The 20,141-nt window shown below is 32.7% G+C and overlaps 4 protein-coding genes across 5 annotated transcripts; all 4 read right to left on the bottom strand.

The window, feature by feature from the left end:
* Window positions 1-1,149: 1,149 nt before the first annotated feature.
* Window positions 1,150-3,227, bottom strand: LOC120337719 (uncharacterized). The gene is made up of 5 exons (XM_039405601.2): window positions 2,544-3,227; window positions 1,986-2,060; window positions 1,863-1,910; window positions 1,570-1,718; window positions 1,150-1,333 (listed from the first exon to the last, which is right to left on the bottom strand). Exons 1-5 carry the CDS (start codon window positions 2,614-2,616, stop codon window positions 1,283-1,285), a joined length of 396 nt encoding a protein of 131 aa, XP_039261535.2. The 5' UTR covers window positions 2,617-3,227; the 3' UTR covers window positions 1,150-1,282.
* Window positions 3,228-3,832: 605 nt separating this feature from the next.
* On the bottom strand, window positions 3,833-10,253 carry LOC120337714 (uncharacterized). Of its 2 annotated transcripts, none has more exons than XM_078117045.1 (11): window positions 9,911-10,253; window positions 9,250-9,357; window positions 8,647-8,804; window positions 7,162-7,306; window positions 6,455-6,578; window positions 6,040-6,222; window positions 5,606-5,747; window positions 5,423-5,529; window positions 4,933-5,095; window positions 4,748-4,856; window positions 3,833-4,184 (listed from the first exon to the last, which is right to left on the bottom strand). In XM_078117045.1, the coding sequence occupies exons 1-11, from the start codon at window positions 10,083-10,085 to the stop codon at window positions 3,937-3,939; spliced, it is 1,662 nt and encodes a 553-aa protein (XP_077973171.1). In that variant the 5' UTR covers window positions 10,086-10,253; the 3' UTR covers window positions 3,833-3,936. The 2 variants fall into 2 exon arrangements, with proteins under 2 accessions (XP_077973171.1, XP_077973172.1); XM_078117046.1 differs by having other exon boundaries at window positions 7,162-7,303; window positions 9,911-10,239.
* Window positions 10,254-12,250: 1,997 nt separating this feature from the next.
* On the bottom strand, window positions 12,251-14,071 carry LOC120337721 (uncharacterized). Its single transcript, XM_039405605.2, has 4 exons — window positions 13,952-14,071; window positions 13,652-13,827; window positions 12,971-13,103; window positions 12,251-12,768 (listed from the first exon to the last, which is right to left on the bottom strand). Exons 1-4 carry the CDS (start codon window positions 13,992-13,994, stop codon window positions 12,656-12,658), a joined length of 465 nt encoding a protein of 154 aa, XP_039261539.2. The 5' UTR covers window positions 13,995-14,071; the 3' UTR covers window positions 12,251-12,655.
* A 2,446-nt stretch (window positions 14,072-16,517) lies between these two features.
* Window positions 16,518-19,120, bottom strand: LOC120338210 (uncharacterized). The gene is made up of 4 exons (XM_078116801.1): window positions 19,020-19,120; window positions 18,708-18,904; window positions 18,039-18,165; window positions 16,518-17,346 (listed from the first exon to the last, which is right to left on the bottom strand). The coding sequence occupies exons 1-4, from the start codon at window positions 19,075-19,077 to the stop codon at window positions 17,276-17,278; spliced, it is 453 nt and encodes a 150-aa protein (XP_077972927.1). The 5' UTR covers window positions 19,078-19,120; the 3' UTR covers window positions 16,518-17,275.
* Between the last annotated feature and the right edge of the window lie 1,021 nt (window positions 19,121-20,141).

Here is a 20,141-nt window from a genome sequence, read left to right as displayed (position 1 = left end):
ATAACAATGATTAATGGACATGTTCCGGATACGATATGTCAAGGATACGCATGAGTGACCTCGGCGATACGCTCCAGTGAGCAATATAGGATTTTACATTTTCATCTTCTTCTCGAGAACGAGACTACTTAGAGACTTCAAATTTACATCACATGCAGATAATAAGTCCCCCATCATAAATTGCAAATTTTATGCATGACTGACCATGCTTTCACGCTCCAGTGAGCAAAACGCGTCTTCAGTTTTTTTTACGCGGGAAGCCTGTTAAAGCTGCACGCAGCTCTAGTTATTATTATTATTTATTTATTATTATTAATATTTATTTATTATTATTATTTATTTTATTATTTTTTTTTTCAAATTGGTCCTACAAACTTGAAATTCACCTCAAATGTGCAGAAGTTCTCAGCCAGCAATAAAATGCAAATTTTATGCATGACTGACCACGCTTTCACGCTCTAGTGAGCAAAACGCGTCTTCAGTTTTTTTTACGCGGGAAGCCTGTTAAAGCTGCACGCAGCTCTAGTTATACTTGTTTTTACCCAACGAATTATCTCGACTTTTATCTCCACCACCACGCTTAAAACAACCGTAAGATCGGGTACACTACATAAGTTTTGTAACAATTTGATCGGCTACATACCTTGAAACCTAGTTTGGAAGAAATTTGATATCGCCCTATTAAAATTCAGATTTTGACGCTGCAAATTTAATATGTGAAGATAACAATATACCTAAAAAATAACCTTCACTTTCCTGATAAATTGTGAAATTATTGCAGTTCCAAATATAGAATTATATAAACTTTAAGTTTTTTACAGTTAGAATAAACCTAAAAAAGTATGATGTTTGTGTTTAATATATTACAAAATTAAGTGAAGAAATTTAAAAGCACATACAGCTATTGAATATTACAAAATAAATAATCAATAAAGTAAAACGAAACCTCAATATTTATTGAAATTCTCGATGCAGATAATCATTAATTTAATTACCGAATGAATTACATAACCAATTTAAAGCCAAAATACTAATTACCGGTACTCAACATCTATTGATGATACAAAGAAAGAAAGAATTATAATCAGTTTGTGCTCAAACAAATTTTTCACATATATACGGTAATAAACTAGAACAATCAAGGTCATTTAATGAATTTTCCGTCAATTCGACGCAATCTTCATTTCCCGCAGCGTTATCAGGTTGTGGATCTATCCAAGGAGTATTATCTGCGGTGGAAACGACGCCATCCTCCCAAATAAAGTTGCCTTCATGTTCAATATCATTCAATCCAATCCACACATGTTCTCCACTGGCAAGACTGATTAAATGACTGTGGATTAAAAACATTATTGAATGTTTATTGATGATAAGAGTAAAATATTGTTTTTGTAATATATAAAAAACATAGTTAAATAAACAACACTATTCCGCAAACATATCATGCAGCTATTTGTATAAATAATATTCTGATATAAAACATAGCAAGTTCTTTCAATGTGTATTGCATTTTGTAATCGAACTTATACTTCATCGCTTTCGTATTTGAAACAATAATTCAATACTCACTTTCTTATTGAAGAATCGCGAACACCAACGGAAGCTAAACTTGCCTTTTTTCTCTTGACAGTTTGCTTTGGCAGTCGCATAAGAAACCTGGTCCAAGAACATTTTGTAGTAAAAGTTGTTGCTTGCTTTATACCAGGTTTTAAGTTTTTCTGTAAAATAGTTTAGTGAATTAATGGCCGTTACGTCTTTATCAACGTATTGATTTTATTTTATTTTTTTAACATCTTATACCATTTATCATACAAAACCTAACCTCTTTTAATCCATCATCCCCTCCCCCCTTTTTTACTTACCCCTTTCCTTTGCAGCTTCTACATCGTTTCGCAGTTGGGTGATAATATCTGTTGTAAATAAAATAAAAATTAATTCTCACGAAAAATCTTGACAATAACGTGCTATTCAATGCATATTCCCACCTTGTTCATTTGGAGTCTCACAGAAACCTTCAGTAACGAGACGACCTTTAACAAGTTTGTGGATGCACAAGTCACCTAAATGCAAAAGTTTTTATTATTCGTGACTCCTTGTCTGTATATAATTTACCTAACGCGTATAAACTTGAAGTGATCATTCCAAAATGTTTGTAGAAAATGAAATAGAACAATTCACCGGTAACATATAACAAAAGATTTGAGTTGTTCTTATATTTTCATCTTTATCAATCAAAGTTATGGGAAAACGATAATTATTTTGAGCTAAATTATTTGTTTTTAAGTTTACATAGTTGAAACCAGCATTCGTACTCATTATCAAAAACGTGACCAGGTTTCCTGCTATTTTACAGATATTAGTTGAGATGTATATTTTTGATTTTTATTCTTTATCACTATTTTCATTCAGCCTGATTAGATTTTGACAAGCATTGCTTTATTTAGTTAATGATATTTGGTTTGATAAATTTTCCAAACTGATTAACCTTCAATTTTTTAGCTTAGACCAAGCATTACTTAAATAACGACAAAATATAAACAAACCTGTTTTACCACATATCATCAGCTCGTTCGGCAAGATAAAAATATACAGCAACAGGAAACAACGAAACTTCATTCTTGCAAATAAGGTAAAAAATACAATGAAATCAATATTTAATAACTTTATTATATTTGGCTGAGAGCAAAATAGCTGATTATCTTAATTCACTAACGTCGTTGACAATGCTGCGTTTTTTGTACGATAACAATGGCCAAGTCAATTGGCCGATACTGAAGCTACGCTTTGGTCATATGCAGGACAAAATTACATTCTAAAGGTTTTATGTTATGACCATTAAAATTATTTTTTTATGATTTTGTGAGTAATGTTTTTAATCGGCTCTTGATATATTTAAGGTTAATATTATTATAACCGGCCATGAAAATATATTTGACTGTTTTTGTAATGTAATCCTTGAGCCATTGAGGGTTTGATCAATGGAAAACCGATTATATATATTAAAAATGAAATTCGCTGCATGCCATGGTAAACATTTACAGGTTAATTTGGTGTCAGCGTCAATAATATTATTATGCTCAGATTTGTTTGAATGAGATGGATAATTGATTCATTTTACAATACAATACTTACCCTTATATCTTTCTGAACATACTAACTGCTTATATAAATATGTATGTAAAATTTTGTATCTATGTCTATGACATAGGCTCGGTTGCATGGCATGACCCCAGAACAGCTGAAAATAGGTATATACTGATGACAGTTCAAAACGCACAATTGACGTCTTCATAATTTTTGATAGCATTTGTAACATCAGTATCTACGCATTTCACATGAGTGATAAACTTCCTACTACCAGACAATATATGCTTCACTATCTACAAGTTTCGCTGCCACTTTGGCATGCGATATCACTTGCTTAACGTGATCTCAATTGCCTGCCAAAGTGGCAACAACAAAGATAAATTTATTCTCATAAAGACATTCTCATAAAATAACTAAAATCACTGAGATGTCATAACCGCTGCTAAGATCCCATACCAGAGTAGCACCCAATTTTCTATATTATTTTTAATGTATATATATATGTTTGTAGTTATGCTTTTAAACAATGAGTTACACAAAGCAATTCACACCGCCCGACGGCGAACAGACGAAAGACTTTGAGCATCCCCTTGGGGCTATGGGTGTTTTATCGAGCGCTCTTGCACTTTTGGAATATGGTCTAATATAGTTTAATCAACTCGAGAAATCTGACGCGACCTCGATAAGTTAGTTACCTGTCAGTTGATAATTAAATCTGCTAAGCAGTAGATTCATTTCCACATGATAACGTTCGACCTTGTTGATATATTAGGAATACTCATCAATGTTCAAATATACAATTCAAAATCAAATTCTTAAATAATAACTAATAAAATACATGTTGTTAAATTATTTTACGGAATTCAAGGCAAGCCTTGCCATCATGGCAGCAATACTCCAGCATACAGTAAATATGGCAACCATGATGAACATAATATTTGAGTTTGACATGTTCACATCCATCCATTGTATAAAATAAGACAAAACAATCATAATAGCATGAATTAATAAAAATCCAGTGATCCCAAGAGCTTGCTTCAAAATTGAAGAATTGTGTTGCTCTTCTTCATCAATATCCTGTGCATCCGTGCAAATATCTACGATAAAAGTGAAAAGGTTGTATTATTGTTGAAATGTAAAATTGAGTATAACAACAGAAGAATGGAAGCAAAATTCCATTCAGAAGTTGATTGAATTGTACCAGAAGTCATATGCAGATGTGTACTAGATATAATATAGAAGCGTTCCAGTGACATTTCCAAAACAGTAGAAACTGGGGGAAGTGGGACTCGGGGGGATTAATATAAAAACAATTTGGTATTTTAGAAAATGGTAACATATATTACATAAAATCGATTAAAAATTTGTAATCAACAGGTCCAATTTTTGAATCATGTAAACATATTGAGTTTGTACTTGTTTCTACATAATTTTATCTCATGAAAAATTTGGTTGTCACATATGTATGCGATGCCACTTGCACAAAGTGATCTCAAACGAATGTCAAAACTTCACCAATTTGGCTGCCACGTTGTTATGCATTTAATCTCATGAAGAAATTCTCACTGAATTCAGTTTTTAACCTTAACCTTATTTAAAATCAGTAAGATCACACAACATGAGATCGCATACACAAGTAGCAGCAAATTTTGTTGTTTACCTTCCGTAGAATTTTCATTCGTACGATTTGAGGTGTTAGTCGATCTTTCCTCATTAACAATGTTTTCATTGCTGATGACCGTTACCTCCGTTTCTCCAACACCAAGATTCTGAAAAAAAGTCATTTTAATTTGATTTCTATGTGAAGTAGCCATTTATAAATGATATTTCTGATATGCCGTTTACCGTAACGTTATAACTGGAATCAGAATCATCGATTACATGTTTCTCCAATTTGAGCATCAAATATATAAGTAGCCATATTGCAATTAGTATCAAGTACATTTCTAATGGAATGTAAAATATTTCTCGCAATCTTGCAAAACTTGACTCTCCTGGTGCATTGCCTCTAAAATATGGATAAAATGTTCATGTTGGTGAATGTTCACGAAACCGAGCATGCTCCACAGTTGAACGTTATCGAAGAACCGTGGAAGAACGCTTGAACAAGCAGAGCCCAAAATTAAATACTTAAAATGATATTATAATTAGAGTCACGACTGTTCGGCAATTAATTTTAGCGACAGAAAGACTTTAAATTTCACTGTAGGGTCTGTATTCCTAGCTGTTTTAGCGCTCTACACCAACTTGCATTGCTAGTGTGAGGTTATCAGGAAGGTCTTCAATGAACCTTAAAATCAAATTTAAGTTCAGATACAGTCTCAAAATAGGATACCTTATTACTTCAGTTCCGCAGAGAATGAGAGAGATCACAAAAAACAACAGGGGTGGTATAGCACGAAATGCAAAATGAATTTTTCTCCAAAAAGTAAGTCCGAAAATCTATAAATAACATGGATCACTTTTATGTAATAATATAAAATCATAAAAAGTAAACGTACAATTTTTCTCATTATACCTGTGTGCATGACAGAATAAGTCCAAAACCTAAAAAATATAAGGGCCATTGTTGTCTTGCTTCTACTTCCCCGTGTCTAGTTTGGAAGGCCATGAAAGAGCCGTGGATTATCACCCATATTTCATTGAGTAATCTCCAATATCTAAAGAGAATTTCAAATATTTTACGCATTATTTATATACATCATATGAGATGAGTATAAATGTGATAACTTGCATACATTGTTAAAATTGACATGAAAATGAACATGAATTATTTGGTTAGTACAATTTAAAGATATTTTTCAGTTTCCATGACCCGCTTTGTCTAGCCTAGATTTAGAATAAAATACTATACGCTTAGTAAATTACACTTTAAAGTTCATTAAAATTCATTACACCGCGGTATTATCTAGTCTAGATAATATGCATCCGTGGCGAGAAAAAGCATCTCACCTATTTAAATGGAATCTCGTGTATATAAGACTTCCCTGCAAAAACAACATTCCTCCATGAATAAAGCCAAGTACATGTCCCCACGTGTTCTCCATCGGATGGTACCAGAATGTATATGTTGTTGCCCAGCATATTAAGTATCCGTGGTACTTACGCACGATCTTTATTGGTTCGTAATTGGGTCTGTAATTTAATATTCCACGTATCAGAATACCAGGATATATTGTAGTATTGATTACTTCCTTGTGTGTATAATTCTGAATCATGGCGGATCTACAGACTTAGCTTTCAGTTATGGTTTGTTGCTTTTTGTACAACAACGTACAAAATCTTGCTCGTTAGAAAACTAAAATAAAGCACAGTGAATATTTGCTGTGGAAATCACTTCGTTTCAAATAAGTTTAGATATATCTACCGTATTCGCTTTGCAATCGAATCAGACGAAAGTTTCGTTGGCCACAAAAACATGAATCCGCGATCTTTGTATTCCAGAACAAGAATTAAACCAAGCACAAGAATCACGGAACCTTCCGAAGATGCTGAAACAAATGTAAATGGTCATTTGAATAAATAATGATAATAAATGATACAAATAGGGGTGAGTCTTCTCTATTTGGGAGTCTTCGTTTGACTGTAAAAGCTCTTTAGAACATCAAAAAAATAGGCAACTTTAAGGCTTGTTTACATTTTAAGTCTTTGAAAATTTTGATATATGGATGATAAAAATGACGCTTAAATTTTACTCATACACGTTTCTTTACTTACTCATTCAAAAGCACGATGCGCAGTCACAAGCGCATGACAATCTATAATACAATACCTGGTAAGGATTCAAATATTTATTTTCGTTTGCGAGAAATATTGTACAATTAATTTTAATAAACACATAAATTAAACACGGCACAATAAACTCTACTGCGATTGACGACTACTCGCGATAGAATATTCAAATATTTCAGCCAGTTGAGTCCATATTGATGAAATCAGCAGCAGATGACGTCAAACAACCGTTTGACAATGTACAGTTATTATATATATCAAATCGGCTTTTACTGGAGTTTTACTGGATATTGGTGATACCGAATAAGAAAATCCAGGAAATATTACAGACCCCAGACATACCCAATGCTACGTTTTGTGCAAGTCCGTCATAAGTCCAGTGTGTTTGCCCAAGATGAATAAGAAAGAACAAGGCGTTGATTGTCAGCAAAGTCCAGTTATACCAGTGTAATTTTGTTCCAAACTTTTGCGTTTCCCGACAATTCTGCTAATTCAAAAAAACAAAATTACAAGCATTTCAATTTGGCCGACTGGTAGAGGTGAAGTGATTCTTTTAGCTTGAATATAAGGATTCCAATATGTTACGTGAAATATATTTTTTGATTTTATTTTGCGAAATAATATGCGTATATATGTTCCCTTGCATTCGAACCCAATGTGTAAACTCAAGCGGAATGATTCTTATCTGCTTATTGAGTACACACCAGTATGTTATTTTTATTTTAGGGAGTGTTTTGGGTGGTAAATATTTTGCTATTGGTGGAAAAAATTTTGTAACCCATGAAAATCTGTTATGTATTTGGCTGACTATCAGCATTTAGCATATGCGCCACTTTCTCGATATTCGAATACAATTATCGTCTAGTTATGAATCTAAATTGTGATTTTACAGCTCAATATTTGAAGGGGAAGGGTGAAATTTTAGGCGAGGTATTCGATGATGTATACCAAGAGATTAAGAATCTCTAAAACCCTCTAACATATCGTCACGCTAATAACCGAACAATGTCTAATCCTCAAAATAGCTAATCAGTTTCAATTACAATATTTGGGGCTCCCGAAGTATGCGAACCAAGATGGCGGACATCGGAATGTAATATGTGTACTAGGTTAGGGTTAGGCCATAATTTTAGGTATAAATACTACGGGAGGCTCTTGGCTAGTCTCCGAACTGATAATAGGAATAAAATAAGGAAATTGGAAAAAAAACTATCGCCTAACCCTAACCTGTTACCCATGTTACGTTCCGATGTCCGCCATCTTGGTTCGCATACTTCGGGAGCACCCAATATTTTTTATGTTCAAAAATATATATATCATCAATATTACACGTTCTGCACACCCACCGAAATAAGACTAAGATCAAATATAAAGAATAAAACAGCAATGCACCCAATATAAAAGCCAACCAAGGTGAATTGGACTCGGACAGTGAATATCACAAGTGCACGTCTTCCTATACTCTAGTATAAATTCAAATTAATACGCGCTAAGCTAGAATCCGAGATGCAAAAACTCGAAAATACTTCGCCGAGGTTATTTTGCCTATGTGACGTCACAACAGTAACAATGATAATTCATTATGACGAAACAATTGCACACATGTGCATGTCATACTAAATCTCCATTTTTATGGGTTTCGAAATTCTTAAAATAAAATCTGAATTAACAGACAGTTGCGCAGCATTACATAAATACCTATTTTATAAAAAACTCAAAATCGCCAAAAATGATTTACGCAATTCGGTCATTAGCGTGACGATATGCATACGTTCAATATTCACCAAAATTGTATTTATGCTATTTAAATTTTGCATTAAAACTCACCTTCATTTTATTACTTTGTGCTAGAAATATCGTGATCCATAATGAAATTTGATGAGCAGAATAACACAACCATATGATAGCTGTACTGAGGGGAGTTATTTTGTCTAACGGAAGTTTCCAATAGTACCATCTACCAGTACAACCGTTTCCATGGCGACCTAGAAAAATTGGGCGAAACTGTCAGTAGGAAAGTACAATGAAATTCTGCAAAAATCGTTTACTATTACTCTCAATACTTTCCAACATTCGCTTAAAATATATTCGAACAAGATGGTATTTAGCATCTCGAAAGCCGATTCCCCACGTATAATTAAAATATGGCATTTTTCTGGGTCATTTTAAATTCGTCTGTCAATTAGACAAATGCTTTACCCCCCATTATACTAAGTACAAAGATCCAAGTTAACATGAAATTTAAAACAACTGACATGTTAGAAGAAAATTACTTAAAATCGATATCATCAAATTCAATAATAGACGTACACATTATAAGCAAATTTTTTTATTCAAAAATCGGTTAAATAAAGTTTTTTTTTTTATCCCAGATCCGGTTGAAAAGCTGTATAATTTTTATTTGTGAATACGTGAACGTATTACAAATACCTTTTATGTTTGTTTCGTTGCAATATTCTGGTTCTGGCATTAGGCGTAAACTTGATGAAGAATTGTAATGTTTGTATCCAGATGTTGCATTCCAACCCGCCTTACTTCCTTCATGTAACAAAATTAGGTTTTATGTTTTAGAGAATGGAACTATAGCTGGATTAAATGCATTCAACTGACCCGTTTTTCAAATTTTTCATAAATTGAAATGTGAAACAAAAATCTTTTACACGTTTATACTCATGTTCATCTTTCAAATCATTTAAATTGTCATTAGAACATAAATAGTGTGTTTTAATGTAGGGCTCTCAAAAAGTCAGTTAGTTATAACTAAGATATTGATGAAGATGAAAACGTCTACACTAAAAAGTTGAAATCGCTGTTCAATTTGTCAAACAGCTATTTTGGCAGTAAAGAGAGATCATTACTTTATTTAGGTATACTTGAATTGAGGATAAAAAACAACTTTAGAAATCTGAATAATCCCTGAACGAAGACATAAAATAAACGATGAATATTTTTACAAAATTACTAAAAATGTTTTTTTTCGTAACAATATTTCACGATCCAAGGTAAAAAAAACTTATCAAAATTATATATTCCATTTTTGTAACTTATGCGGGTCAAGCAAAGCTATCTATTTTATTATTTAACGTCTTACCTGCCACCATCATTGCCGCCATCATACAAGTTAAAAATAACATTCCCAATAACCAAGCAAGTATGTCATGACGGTACAACATTAATTTTAGTGATGGAACTCTAATTATTTTCAACTTGGTGTTTCTTTCAGTCTTTGCCTCTGTTGATGGCTCAGTTGTATTTTTAGAAGACATAGCAAATATTATAAATTCAAATAACTGACTGTTTTTATAGAAAGTTTATGAGACGTTAACTTAGAAGCAGAAAAATAGTAACAAGGGTTATCCGGGAAGATCGTAAATTTTCATCATAGGCCATTCATTACTCAAGCTGTATTTGCTGGGTAGATTCAAGTGAAGGGGATTGCGAACCATATCTCAACTCGACAAAATGCAGTTTTTTTCTGACCTGTTTATTGGTATGTAATGAAAGCGATGGCTTGAATCTGGAACAGTATCAGAAAAATAACAAGGATCGAAAACATAATAGCTTCAATTAACTTTGAACGAGAGGTGAAATTTTCTCCTGGGTCAATAGAAACGCAATATTGAATCCAACTCTAAGAAAATCCTACTGAATCGAAATTATGAGGCAGACAAGAGTAAGCAATTGCCTGTCTGCAGTTAGGTACAGGCTGTACATTCGTTCAATCTTCAACTACTACCTTCAGTCATGATATTTTTATAGTTTTCCGACAATTGAAGACAGCACAACAAAAATAAAACATTTTCGAATTGTGTGCAGCCAAATATTAACAACCTGTCACTATGAAGAATAGACAATACATTCATAATCGTAATTTAGAGAATTAATAAAATCTTTTCCATGTCATACAAAGCGATTATCTAGTACAACCATAACTTAGACAATTCGTATAATTCATTGTTTTCGTCACAGATTAATTTCTTGGTAGCCTTCCTAAAATAAAAAGAGTTATTAGATACCTACACACCATACTGATAAATTTTCCTAGACCAGACACGGCTATCTACTTATAAAAACTGTTATCTATGGACCCAGTTTGGTTTGATCATTTGTTCGCATCTATTAGGCATAAACTTATACACCATTACTCGATTAGAAAGGTGTGCCCACGCGTCATTGTATGGTCATGAGATATATGTGCAAGAAACGACCTTATAGTGAGTCATATTCTTAAATATAAGGTAGTGGAATAACAAATATTGATTGCTTCCTTGAGAGAATAAGACAATATTAAAAAAAAAAACAGGTTGACTGGTATGCACGTACACGCATGCAAGTAGGTATGATTCTTTTTTCTGAAATCGCAACGTTTCATCAATCCAAATAAACTGAGCATTATGATGATATGATTCACAGGTTTGGTTTTACATATTGAGTGACTTGATTTGATATTCGTCATATTATGTCACTAGCGCCAAGTAAATCATAATCGCTGCCTATATTCTACAAACTCAGTCTTATGACAATGCCATAAAATATGCCTACATAAATTCAATTCTTACTGGTAATGTGAAAAGATAGTTGTGTTTAACATGGTACTGCTTCCCAGCCAGAAATACATGATTGTGACTGTTAGTTATAGAAATAAATAAATATTGATTGCTGGTTATTCTCGATCAATAATTATTTTTATCATAAATGATTTAATACAAAATCAAAAATTTTCATATTAATGCTATATAAAACTTTCACACAAGCAGTCTTACTTCTATATCAATGCTAATTTTAACCGAATGAGCATATTATTTTGAGCAAACTTAGCGACTAAGCAAGCGATTTGAGATCCACTCGTTTACAGCTCGATAAGACCATATGACCTATTATAAAAAGGAGTTTTTTATAAACAACATTCTCTGTCACCTTTTAATGAAACAAATCTTATATAAGATCAAAAATGACGCGCTACTTTTAATTCCTTCGAAAATTTCAGTTTTTGATCTAATTCTGTGTTTGAATAAAATTGAATAATAAAACGATTAATTTTTCATCAGAACCTGCGTGCAAAATGAACACGAAATGGAGCTATGAATCTTTTTGCTAAATCTTCGTTGGCCTTGGAAAAACACGATTTTTCTCACAACTAATATATAGGCGGCAATCGGTCCATACTTCGGTACAATACTAGCTGGAAGAACCCCCTAAAATGCCATTTTTATGAGAGCAATCTTTTCAGCAAACTCAGCTACTAAGGTATGGTCTTACTTTTGTTTCTATATATTGAGCATTGCTCTTTTGTTTGCATGAAAATTTAACTTAAATTTTCATTTTAATTTTTTTGGTTCAAGTCCATAACTGCTAACCCTGAGCTGTCTCGAACCTACAATGAACCCGAATGTTCGATCCATAATATTATTATATTCTGTGTCTACAAATTTATTCTTGTTTAAATAAAATAGTGTAGCAAATGAGAAGCTTTTCACAAATTGAGAAAGTGCAAATTACATTTCACACAGGACAGTAAAAATAAAAAGTAAACAAATTGAAATTAAATATTTCATTTTACTTGCTTTTTCTCTTTTCATTTTATGGTCATAAATTATTTGAAAAATCTCAAGTCCTTTTCGTGCCTATGGGTGGAATCATTAAAAATTCGGAAAGGAAAATATTTAATGGAAAAATAGTCATAATCTTTTGTTGATGAAAGACTATAATGTTCATTTTTTCACGCATTGCTAGTTATTTATTAAAATGAATAAAACTTGGGTAATATTTTGATATTGTAAATTCTTTTTATTGTATTTTCCCCATAAATGAATCCCCAATTCCAAACGAAGATTGATCACACGTCGCCGGGAAAAAATTTATGCTGTTGTTCATTTCTTGATATAGCAAGTTTTCTTCGTTCCTCGCAATATTTTTGACACTTGCCGCACAACTTTACAGCTACCTTTTCTGTAGGAAAAGTCAAAAATGGAACCAAAAAAGGAACCAAAAAAGGAACCAATTTTTTAATTTTTACTCCTAGCATTGACAGAATTCAAAAGCTTTTCTTTCTACTATTCAAAAAGACGAAGATTATGGTTACCACCATCAATTTCAATTTTTTTATAACCTTTGTTGATATAATTTTAGTTAGAATTTTTTTCCAACTTACTCCAGATAGTAGAGAACAAAATTGGATCACGCTTGTAAACATTTCCAAATTCTGCACATGTAACTGTGAATCCATTCAAATCCCTCTCACATAAATTAAATACATCACAAAACGAGGATTGTGAAGAATATTTCTGAAAAAATGAAGTGTTAGAATTAGACGAGTCAGTATTTTAAAGACCATAAAACACACTTTTCTCTAAATTTTCTCCCCCGAAACCTTACAAGCCGGTGCGCCTAAAGTATGGATCAGGTAGTGCTTTGAGTATTATTGTCTGCACTCGAAACTAGTACCGGTACTACTATTTTATAAAAAACGGCCATTTTTCGCTTTTTTCGAATAAAATACAATAACCACTGAGCTTTTTATTGAATGAGCTTTGTACGGTAACTCGATAACCATTAAAAAACGTTGAGTCTTATAGGCCTGTGCGCCCTATGTATGGACATAATCCCACAAGATGGTATATAGTTGTAAAATTCATTTTCTTTATTCACTAGTTGAAAGAATTCATTAGTTCCAAATATTTTATATCATTTGTTTTTTTCCATATAGCTACTATAGCTACACTGAATGATACTGGTTAACGCAAAAATTAAATCACTTTTAAACCAGATCATCAGATCATGAAAACGTGAGTTTATAGAAAACATAAGTAGACTCATATTGAGTTGTACCAACCTCCAAATCCATTTCATCGTCTGGTTCAAAAGCCCTCTCATATTTGGCTTTGAAACTCACAAGATCCGGTACAATTTCTTCAACATTCATTTCGTCCAGGAAGTCTCGAACGTATTCTTTCTCAGATTTTTTATCTGAATCTTCACTGTAGTCATCGTCCTCAAAAGGTTGAGTTCCTAAGATATTTACATTCATTAACATTGTGTTTGAATGCTAAGTTAATAACATAGTGGATTTAATATTTCCATGAATAATTTTTTTACTAATTTAATTTTTAGCAAAGTTAAAATATGAACTTACCCACGCAAATAAAACAACAAATGAGAAGAAGAGTAATCTTCATTTCGTTAGTCAACTTCAACAGTATGTATATAGAGGAATACAATTATTGAAAAATTAAATTATTTAATCAGGGGCTCTATTGAATTATATACAAAAGTGAAAAAAAAAACGATTACATTCAAGTTAAATACTAAAAATAGCTTACAATGCAAGGAGAATTTTGCATGAAAATAACAAGCTCGACTTAGAATTTTAAACATGATTGCCGTTTTAGATTCATAATGAATATGAGTTTTGAATAAGCAACCAAACATCTTGTAGAGAATCATTGCTAACAAAGGACTTGAAAAAAATGTCTGAAAATCATGCAACAATAATAAAGCTATTGAATAGTTTGGACTCTTTATTCGTTTCGAATAAACTTTATAAAGTTAGCTCAATACCTGTATTTTTGGGTGCAAACGGGGTTTGGACTATAAACGTAACTCTACGCAAAAATTCTAGTATAAACGCTCATTCCGTTTAAAAATGGAGTTCTAGCACATAACTTGAACTGAAAACTTGAGCCGTGCTCTCATGCCAAAACCATAATTGTCATGCTCATATACACATGGCGATCATGCATTTATACTAACTTTTTTGTCAGATTGAAACAATTATAATTTATATTTTTGTAATTTATAACTCTATAATGACTCGTATCGGATACAAAAAAGCAATTAACGCCTAAAGCGGAAGAGGAACTCGAAACCGTGTGGTAAATCATTTTACATTACCCCATTATCGATACCAACTTCCTGTATAATTATTATTATATTTTGCTTCTTTTGACAGTTCTGAACAAGATTCCATAAAGCAAATTTTAAACACTAATGACACGAAAAATATGAGTTTTTTTTTTCACCGTTTTAACTTTCTGAGCAACCCACTTTCAAATTTTTACCAGCATAAAGTGTTCTTTGTATTATGCAAAATTTCCGCTTTGGCTCGTATCGTCATCAACAATGATAATAAGCCAATAACTTGAATTTCGCCTATTCCTGGCGGTATGTCAATTTAATAGTCAGAAAACCCGAACGTGGCAGAATTTAGACACAAAACAAGGTATTTGGACCTGGACATCCTACAATCAGACTAACAACATGACTAAATCAACTCAACGCCCAAATTCAACTATTCGCGTATATATACTTTTATTCTCAAGAATCAACGCCCAAATTTTTTGAATTTGTCAACTTCATAGAAATTCGAAATAACAGGACAACTTCATATCATTGCTTGATTTTCAAATGTGTTTTCCGACAATAATTTTTGTAATTGTCCTGGCAACAGGAGACCAGCTACGCGGGAAATAAGATTGAAGTTATACCATATCATTTGGGGCGAGCAGATGATATAAGCAAGCCGATTTCTCACACCAAGTAGCAGCATTTATATCAATTATCAACTATTGTTAGACGAAAGTTTATAAAATATCCACTTTATTTACTCAAGGCGACACAGTCATTCATTGCAGTATCATTGGAAAATTAAGTCAAATACTCGTGATCCTACATCAATGTCGAAATCAATCATTACGCTTAACGACGTGATGCGGGAATTGCACTCGCTTATTGCCGACATATGGTCTATGCTATTGCTAAGTAGAATCAGTTTGTTGGCGCAAAAGAATTATAGTAGTAAGTTATTTGGCCAATTGTTGAACTCGCTCGTGTGCGAACTCTTCCTAAATTCAACAATGCTAAGCAATGGTATATTTCAACGCGACGGATGCAAGAAGTTCCGAAGATTGTAGTCAGTTGACAGTTTTAAGAGCTTCGAGCTTCAAATCAATATGTGTGAACATTCTGGAACCGCTTCTTCAAATTTATTCATCTAACGTATTATTTGACATTTTGTGGCGTGAAATTCAAGGCATTTCACGCGGAGACGTCCTTGTGAAGTTGTATTGGATTTTCCCACACTCTTTTTTTTCAACAATATGTATCACCAATTACGATAGTTCTGTATACATTGCTCAGTCGTACAAAACTCAGTGGTTTTGCATTATCATTTTTACCCATATATCTTAGATTTCCCAAATATAAAAAGTCAGCAAGCTCTTTTTTTTTTTTTTATAAAATATAGGGAAAGAATGTCCTTATTTGCGTATTCTTCCCTCAGTACTATTATTAAACATACTTTAGCGAAGTCCCCACTGAATCCTTCGGAGGATAATATAAGCGCACTATAAATTTTGACGCCGAATACTCTTATATTATAAGGTTGCACAATCGGATTGATTCAAATAACAGATAACGAAATACACTTTGAACTTTAACGCAAGTATATGTGATGTAACCAAATTTCTAACTTACTAAGAACGATAAAACAAAGACAGGCAACACTAAAGTGAGGTTGGAGAATGAAAACATTGCCACATACACGTTTCACTGTCACAAGCGTTTGACACAGTAATACGAGTTGCGATTGCGCCTTAATGCGGCAATTGTTTGAAGAAGGAAATTATTGCGCCCCGCATGCCTTTTGAAAGATGTGCGGTATACTTCACACCTACAGCAGATATAACCATTCAATGCATTCGTTTCGAACTTTACTATGATCACAAATTTATTCTTGTGCATATATTAACACGTTAAATCGTAAAGTCACGAAAGTTAGCAGAAAATAAATTGGGAAGAGTTAGTATTCTGAGTATTAGAATTACATTGTATTTTTTCATTGCATGATGGAATTCAAGAAAATAACTTTTGGGACAATACCACGGTTATTCCAAATATCCATAAATTACGTCTATTATTATACTGATAAAAAAATAATCAATAGAATAAGTTACATCAAAACATCAATGACTTTGCACATTGAATGAAAGCATTACTCAGAATTATAAAAAAAATTAAACATTCACTACCGAAAACGGCTAATTACAGATTTATGAAAGCAACTATAGATCAACTTCTCAGTTTACGTGATTTTTTAAAAACGGAATAAGATGTGGTGAAAATGTCAATGTTGAATGTTGTAACAATCAAGGATGGCAAATATTGTTCTAGTTTTTTAATTAATACTTTGGAAGACATCTTGTTTGTGAATGATACCATGTTGATGATGAGCAAAATCTCGATTGCACGTTGCTAGTAAATTAATTCAAATTGGCTTGTTGTTTTTGATAAAGTTAGCATTTTTTTATTCATTACAAAAAAAAAACACATAGTTTCATTGATCAGTTTTTGGGTTGAAATGAGAACTCGAAAAAAAAAAGAATCAAATTTTAAATCTATTTATATTTTTTCTTTCTCTTTCTGTTATACACATGGTCGTAAATTCTTTACCAAATCTGTTTCACGGATGTTTTCCTGAGTTTCCTTTGCAATTCTCTTGACACTTGACGCACAATTTTCCAGCTTTTTTCCCTGTACAAAAAAATGTGTAAATTTCATAACTCTAGTCCATATACATAGTTCAATGACCAGAGGGTCGACAATAGTTATCTACCGATACATAGTATATCATTCTCAAATATTGTTTTTAATTATTTTCAGATATTTCACGACGTTAGAACGTAGAAAAGTTATTAATACTTTAATTCTTTCAAAAATTTAAACAAATAATAAAAAAAAACTGATGAGAAGCAAAACGACAAACTAGGATTTGATTTGCAATTGGACTGATTAAAGAAGACTTGAAAAGAATTGACTGTAATGTGCTCAACATTTTTAAAAATGAAATTTTGTAGTTGTAGTTTTAATTTTTGAGTATTTTTTGGAGGGGCGGGGGGGGGGGGGGGGGGGGGGGGGGGAGCTCAAATGAGTTCAAACACATAGAGGATATACAGCCAAGCTCATTTGGCTAAACTGTTGTTGTTTATTATAACTTTGAGTTATTAGAATAGTGTTAGGTGTGGCCTTTCGAAATTTGCCTCTCCTAGTAGATATATATATGTATTTCATTTGGGTGAAACTGTACTGTTCAATGATATATCTAAGGAGCTCCTCATATTCACCGATCGTTGTGATCGCAGGCAAAAATATGATCTCGCAATAAACTTTCGATAAGCTGCAGTCGGATGCAGACAATTTTTAATTTAAATTTGCAATTAACTTACGCCAGACATTAGGGAATACATTGTTGTGTACATAATCCTGCCTAAACTTTGCACATCCAATTTTGAACTCGCCTCCTTCTTTCTCACATAATTTATACTCTTCACAAAAGTTCTTCGATTTTGATTTCTAGAAAGAAGATAACGTGTGACCAATGGGATTAAAATAATACAATTTTATATTTAGGTAATTATAATGATTTTTATTTAAAAAATCAGTTCTCGAAATAAAGAAGAGCAAGATTAGAAAAGTCGTAGAGGCACACTTTCTACAGTCCTAAAATATTTTGTTCTGCAGTCACTATCAAAACTTTGGTGGAACAATATGTATGACATGACTAAAACAAACGTAGATAAAAAAGTGAAGGTTTGATATAGTAATATTTTAAATATTTGAAAGCAAAATTTATTTGCATGCAAGGTTGCATGGAAGCACAGTCAAATTTAGTGGAAAAATTGGTCACAAATATAAGATGGCCATTGACTATTTATTATGTGCTTATATTTTTACGTGAAGTTAGACTGTTAGACTAACGGACAAGCACAACCACATAATGTCAGCAGATTCTACGTAAATTCGGGGCAACTCTACAAATTTCACAATGTGGTATTTTTAAGGTGAAAGCATGCATTGTTGTCGCTGTCTTGTCCTAGTGGCTATATAGTACAAACCTCTAGATCCCTTTCATAATCAGGCTCAAAGTCACGTTCGAATTCGGCTTCTAAATTTGATTCAAGATCTTGTTCCAAGTCTGCATCATCGTCAAAATCGCGGTCGATCTCAGCTTCAATATTTTTTTTGTCCAAAAAGTCCAAAAGATTTTCATCAAAATCTTCGTTGTAGTCAAATTCTTCAAACTGTAGAGCTTCTGAAATGTTTTATTTGTATTGCACTTCAATAAAAAGGTATAACAACAATTGCCGTTAAAAAAAGTTGAATTTATTCCAATTGAAATTTAATAGAAAATATGAAATACAACTTACTTGCTACCATAAAGCAACAAAGGAGCAAAACAGGTGTAATCTTCATTTTGTAATTCATTTTCTGCAGCTTATGTATCAACTACAATCCTGATGAACTAAAGTATGTTAGCATTTGATTAATTGTGCGAACAATGCAAACAATCCAATACGGACGTGCTAAAGTTTTAAATTTATCACCACGAAGTAATGTTTTGGGCTACCAAAAAGAAGTAACTCCGCATCAAAAAAAAAAGAATCCGACCTAAAGTTATAAGTTGATCCGGGGTATTATAATCTGGTTCAGATATTAGAGATGCGTGGGATTGAGCTAGATATTGCAACAAATATTTGATAAATAGCGCAGTTATTATAGACATTTTGACTGTTTGGCTACTTCCAATAAATAGTTTTTCAAGATTTGGAATGCTCAGAGCTTATATTTTCAATTTATATTCCAGTTTCCTATTCCAACCGAACTGCGCATTCCCGGACACATTGTTCCCACAAACTGAATAATAAAACTGTACTCCGCATAATGTTTCGTTCAAAAACATCTATTATCTCTGGATAAACTTTTTCTTCCATGTCATTTCCTAACAACATTAAATGTTTTAATCTACGCGTGCGGATCATTTCGATGTACAAGTTTCTTTGTTGAACCGAAAACCTGGTTTGACTCGGGGAATAGTTGCAATATTTTTATTGTTCATGGAGAGGTTAAATATCATTTTGACAGTTTATTTTTTGGTACTCATCGTAGACACAATGGTAGAGTAACATATGGCAGAGGCGCCAAAAGCTGAAACCGGCAGTGGAAGTTGAAATCGTGTAGTAATCACATTTCAATAACCCATTGTCAGTACTGACTTCCTGCGTAGTCATTAGAATTTTTTCGTTTGACAGTTCTGACTACTTTCTGCATGAAGGTTTCAAATTCATCCATAGCAGAGTCGTCATCATGACAAAACATACAGATTTTTGTAAAGGTGCAGTGCTTTTTGGACACAAAATGTACATAGGAATCATTTGGTTATAATATTGTTGTCTTTGTTGCTGTTCTTGTTGGCTTGTTTCTTCTTATTGTTATGAAACAATCGCTTCTCTCATTAACTACTGGAACAATTGCTTTGAAGTTTTCAGTGA

Source organism: Styela clava, chromosome 10 (assembly GCF_964204865.1).
Source record: "Styela clava chromosome 10, kaStyClav1.hap1.2, whole genome shotgun sequence".
Classification (NCBI taxonomy): Eukaryota; Metazoa; Chordata; class Ascidiacea; order Stolidobranchia; family Styelidae; genus Styela; species Styela clava.
This window is presented reverse-complemented; position numbering and strand designations above follow the sequence as displayed.

Coding starts and splice junctions, on each gene's coding strand:
- LOC120337719 (XM_039405601.2), bottom strand. CDS start 2,616: ATGAAGTTTCGTTGTTTCCTGTTGCTGTATATTTTTATCTTGCCGAAC. Junction 2,061..2,543: donor GATGATATGTGGTAAAACAG/GTTTGTTTATAT, acceptor TTTTGCATTTAG/GTGACTTGTGCATCCACAAA. Junction 1,334..1,569: donor CGCGATTCTTCAATAAGAAA/GTGAGTATTGAA, acceptor TTTAATCCACAG/TCATTTAATCAGTCTTGCCA.
- LOC120337714 (XM_078117045.1), bottom strand. CDS start 10,085: ATGTCTTCTAAAAATACAACTGAGCCATCAACAGAGGCAAAGACTGAA. Junction 8,805..9,249: donor CAACGAAACAAACATAAAAG/GTATTTGTAATA, acceptor CAATTTTTCTAG/GTCGCCATGGAAACGGTTGT. Junction 6,223..6,454: donor TCGATTGCAAAGCGAATACG/GTAGATATATCT, acceptor ATTAAATTACAG/ACCCAATTACGAACCAATAA.
- LOC120337721 (XM_039405605.2), bottom strand. CDS start 13,994: ATGAAGATTACTCTTCTTCTCATTTGTTGTTTTATTTGCGTGG. Junction 13,828..13,951: donor TTGTTGTTTTATTTGCGTGG/GTAAGTTCATAT, acceptor TAAATATCTTAG/GAACTCAACCTTTTGAGGAC. Junction 12,769..12,970: donor TTTGTTCTCTACTATCTGGA/GTAAGTTGGAAA, acceptor CTTTTCCTACAG/AAAAGGTAGCTGTAAAGTTG.
- LOC120338210 (XM_078116801.1), bottom strand. CDS start 19,077: ATGAATTACAAAATGAAGATTACACCTGTTTTGCTCCTTTGTTGCTTT. Junction 18,905..19,019: donor TTGTTGCTTTATGGTAGCAA/GTAAGTTGTATT, acceptor AAAACATTTCAG/AAGCTCTACAGTTTGAAGAA. Junction 17,347..18,038: donor TGTATTCCCTAATGTCTGGC/GTAAGTTAATTG, acceptor TTTTTTGTACAG/GGAAAAAAGCTGGAAAATTG.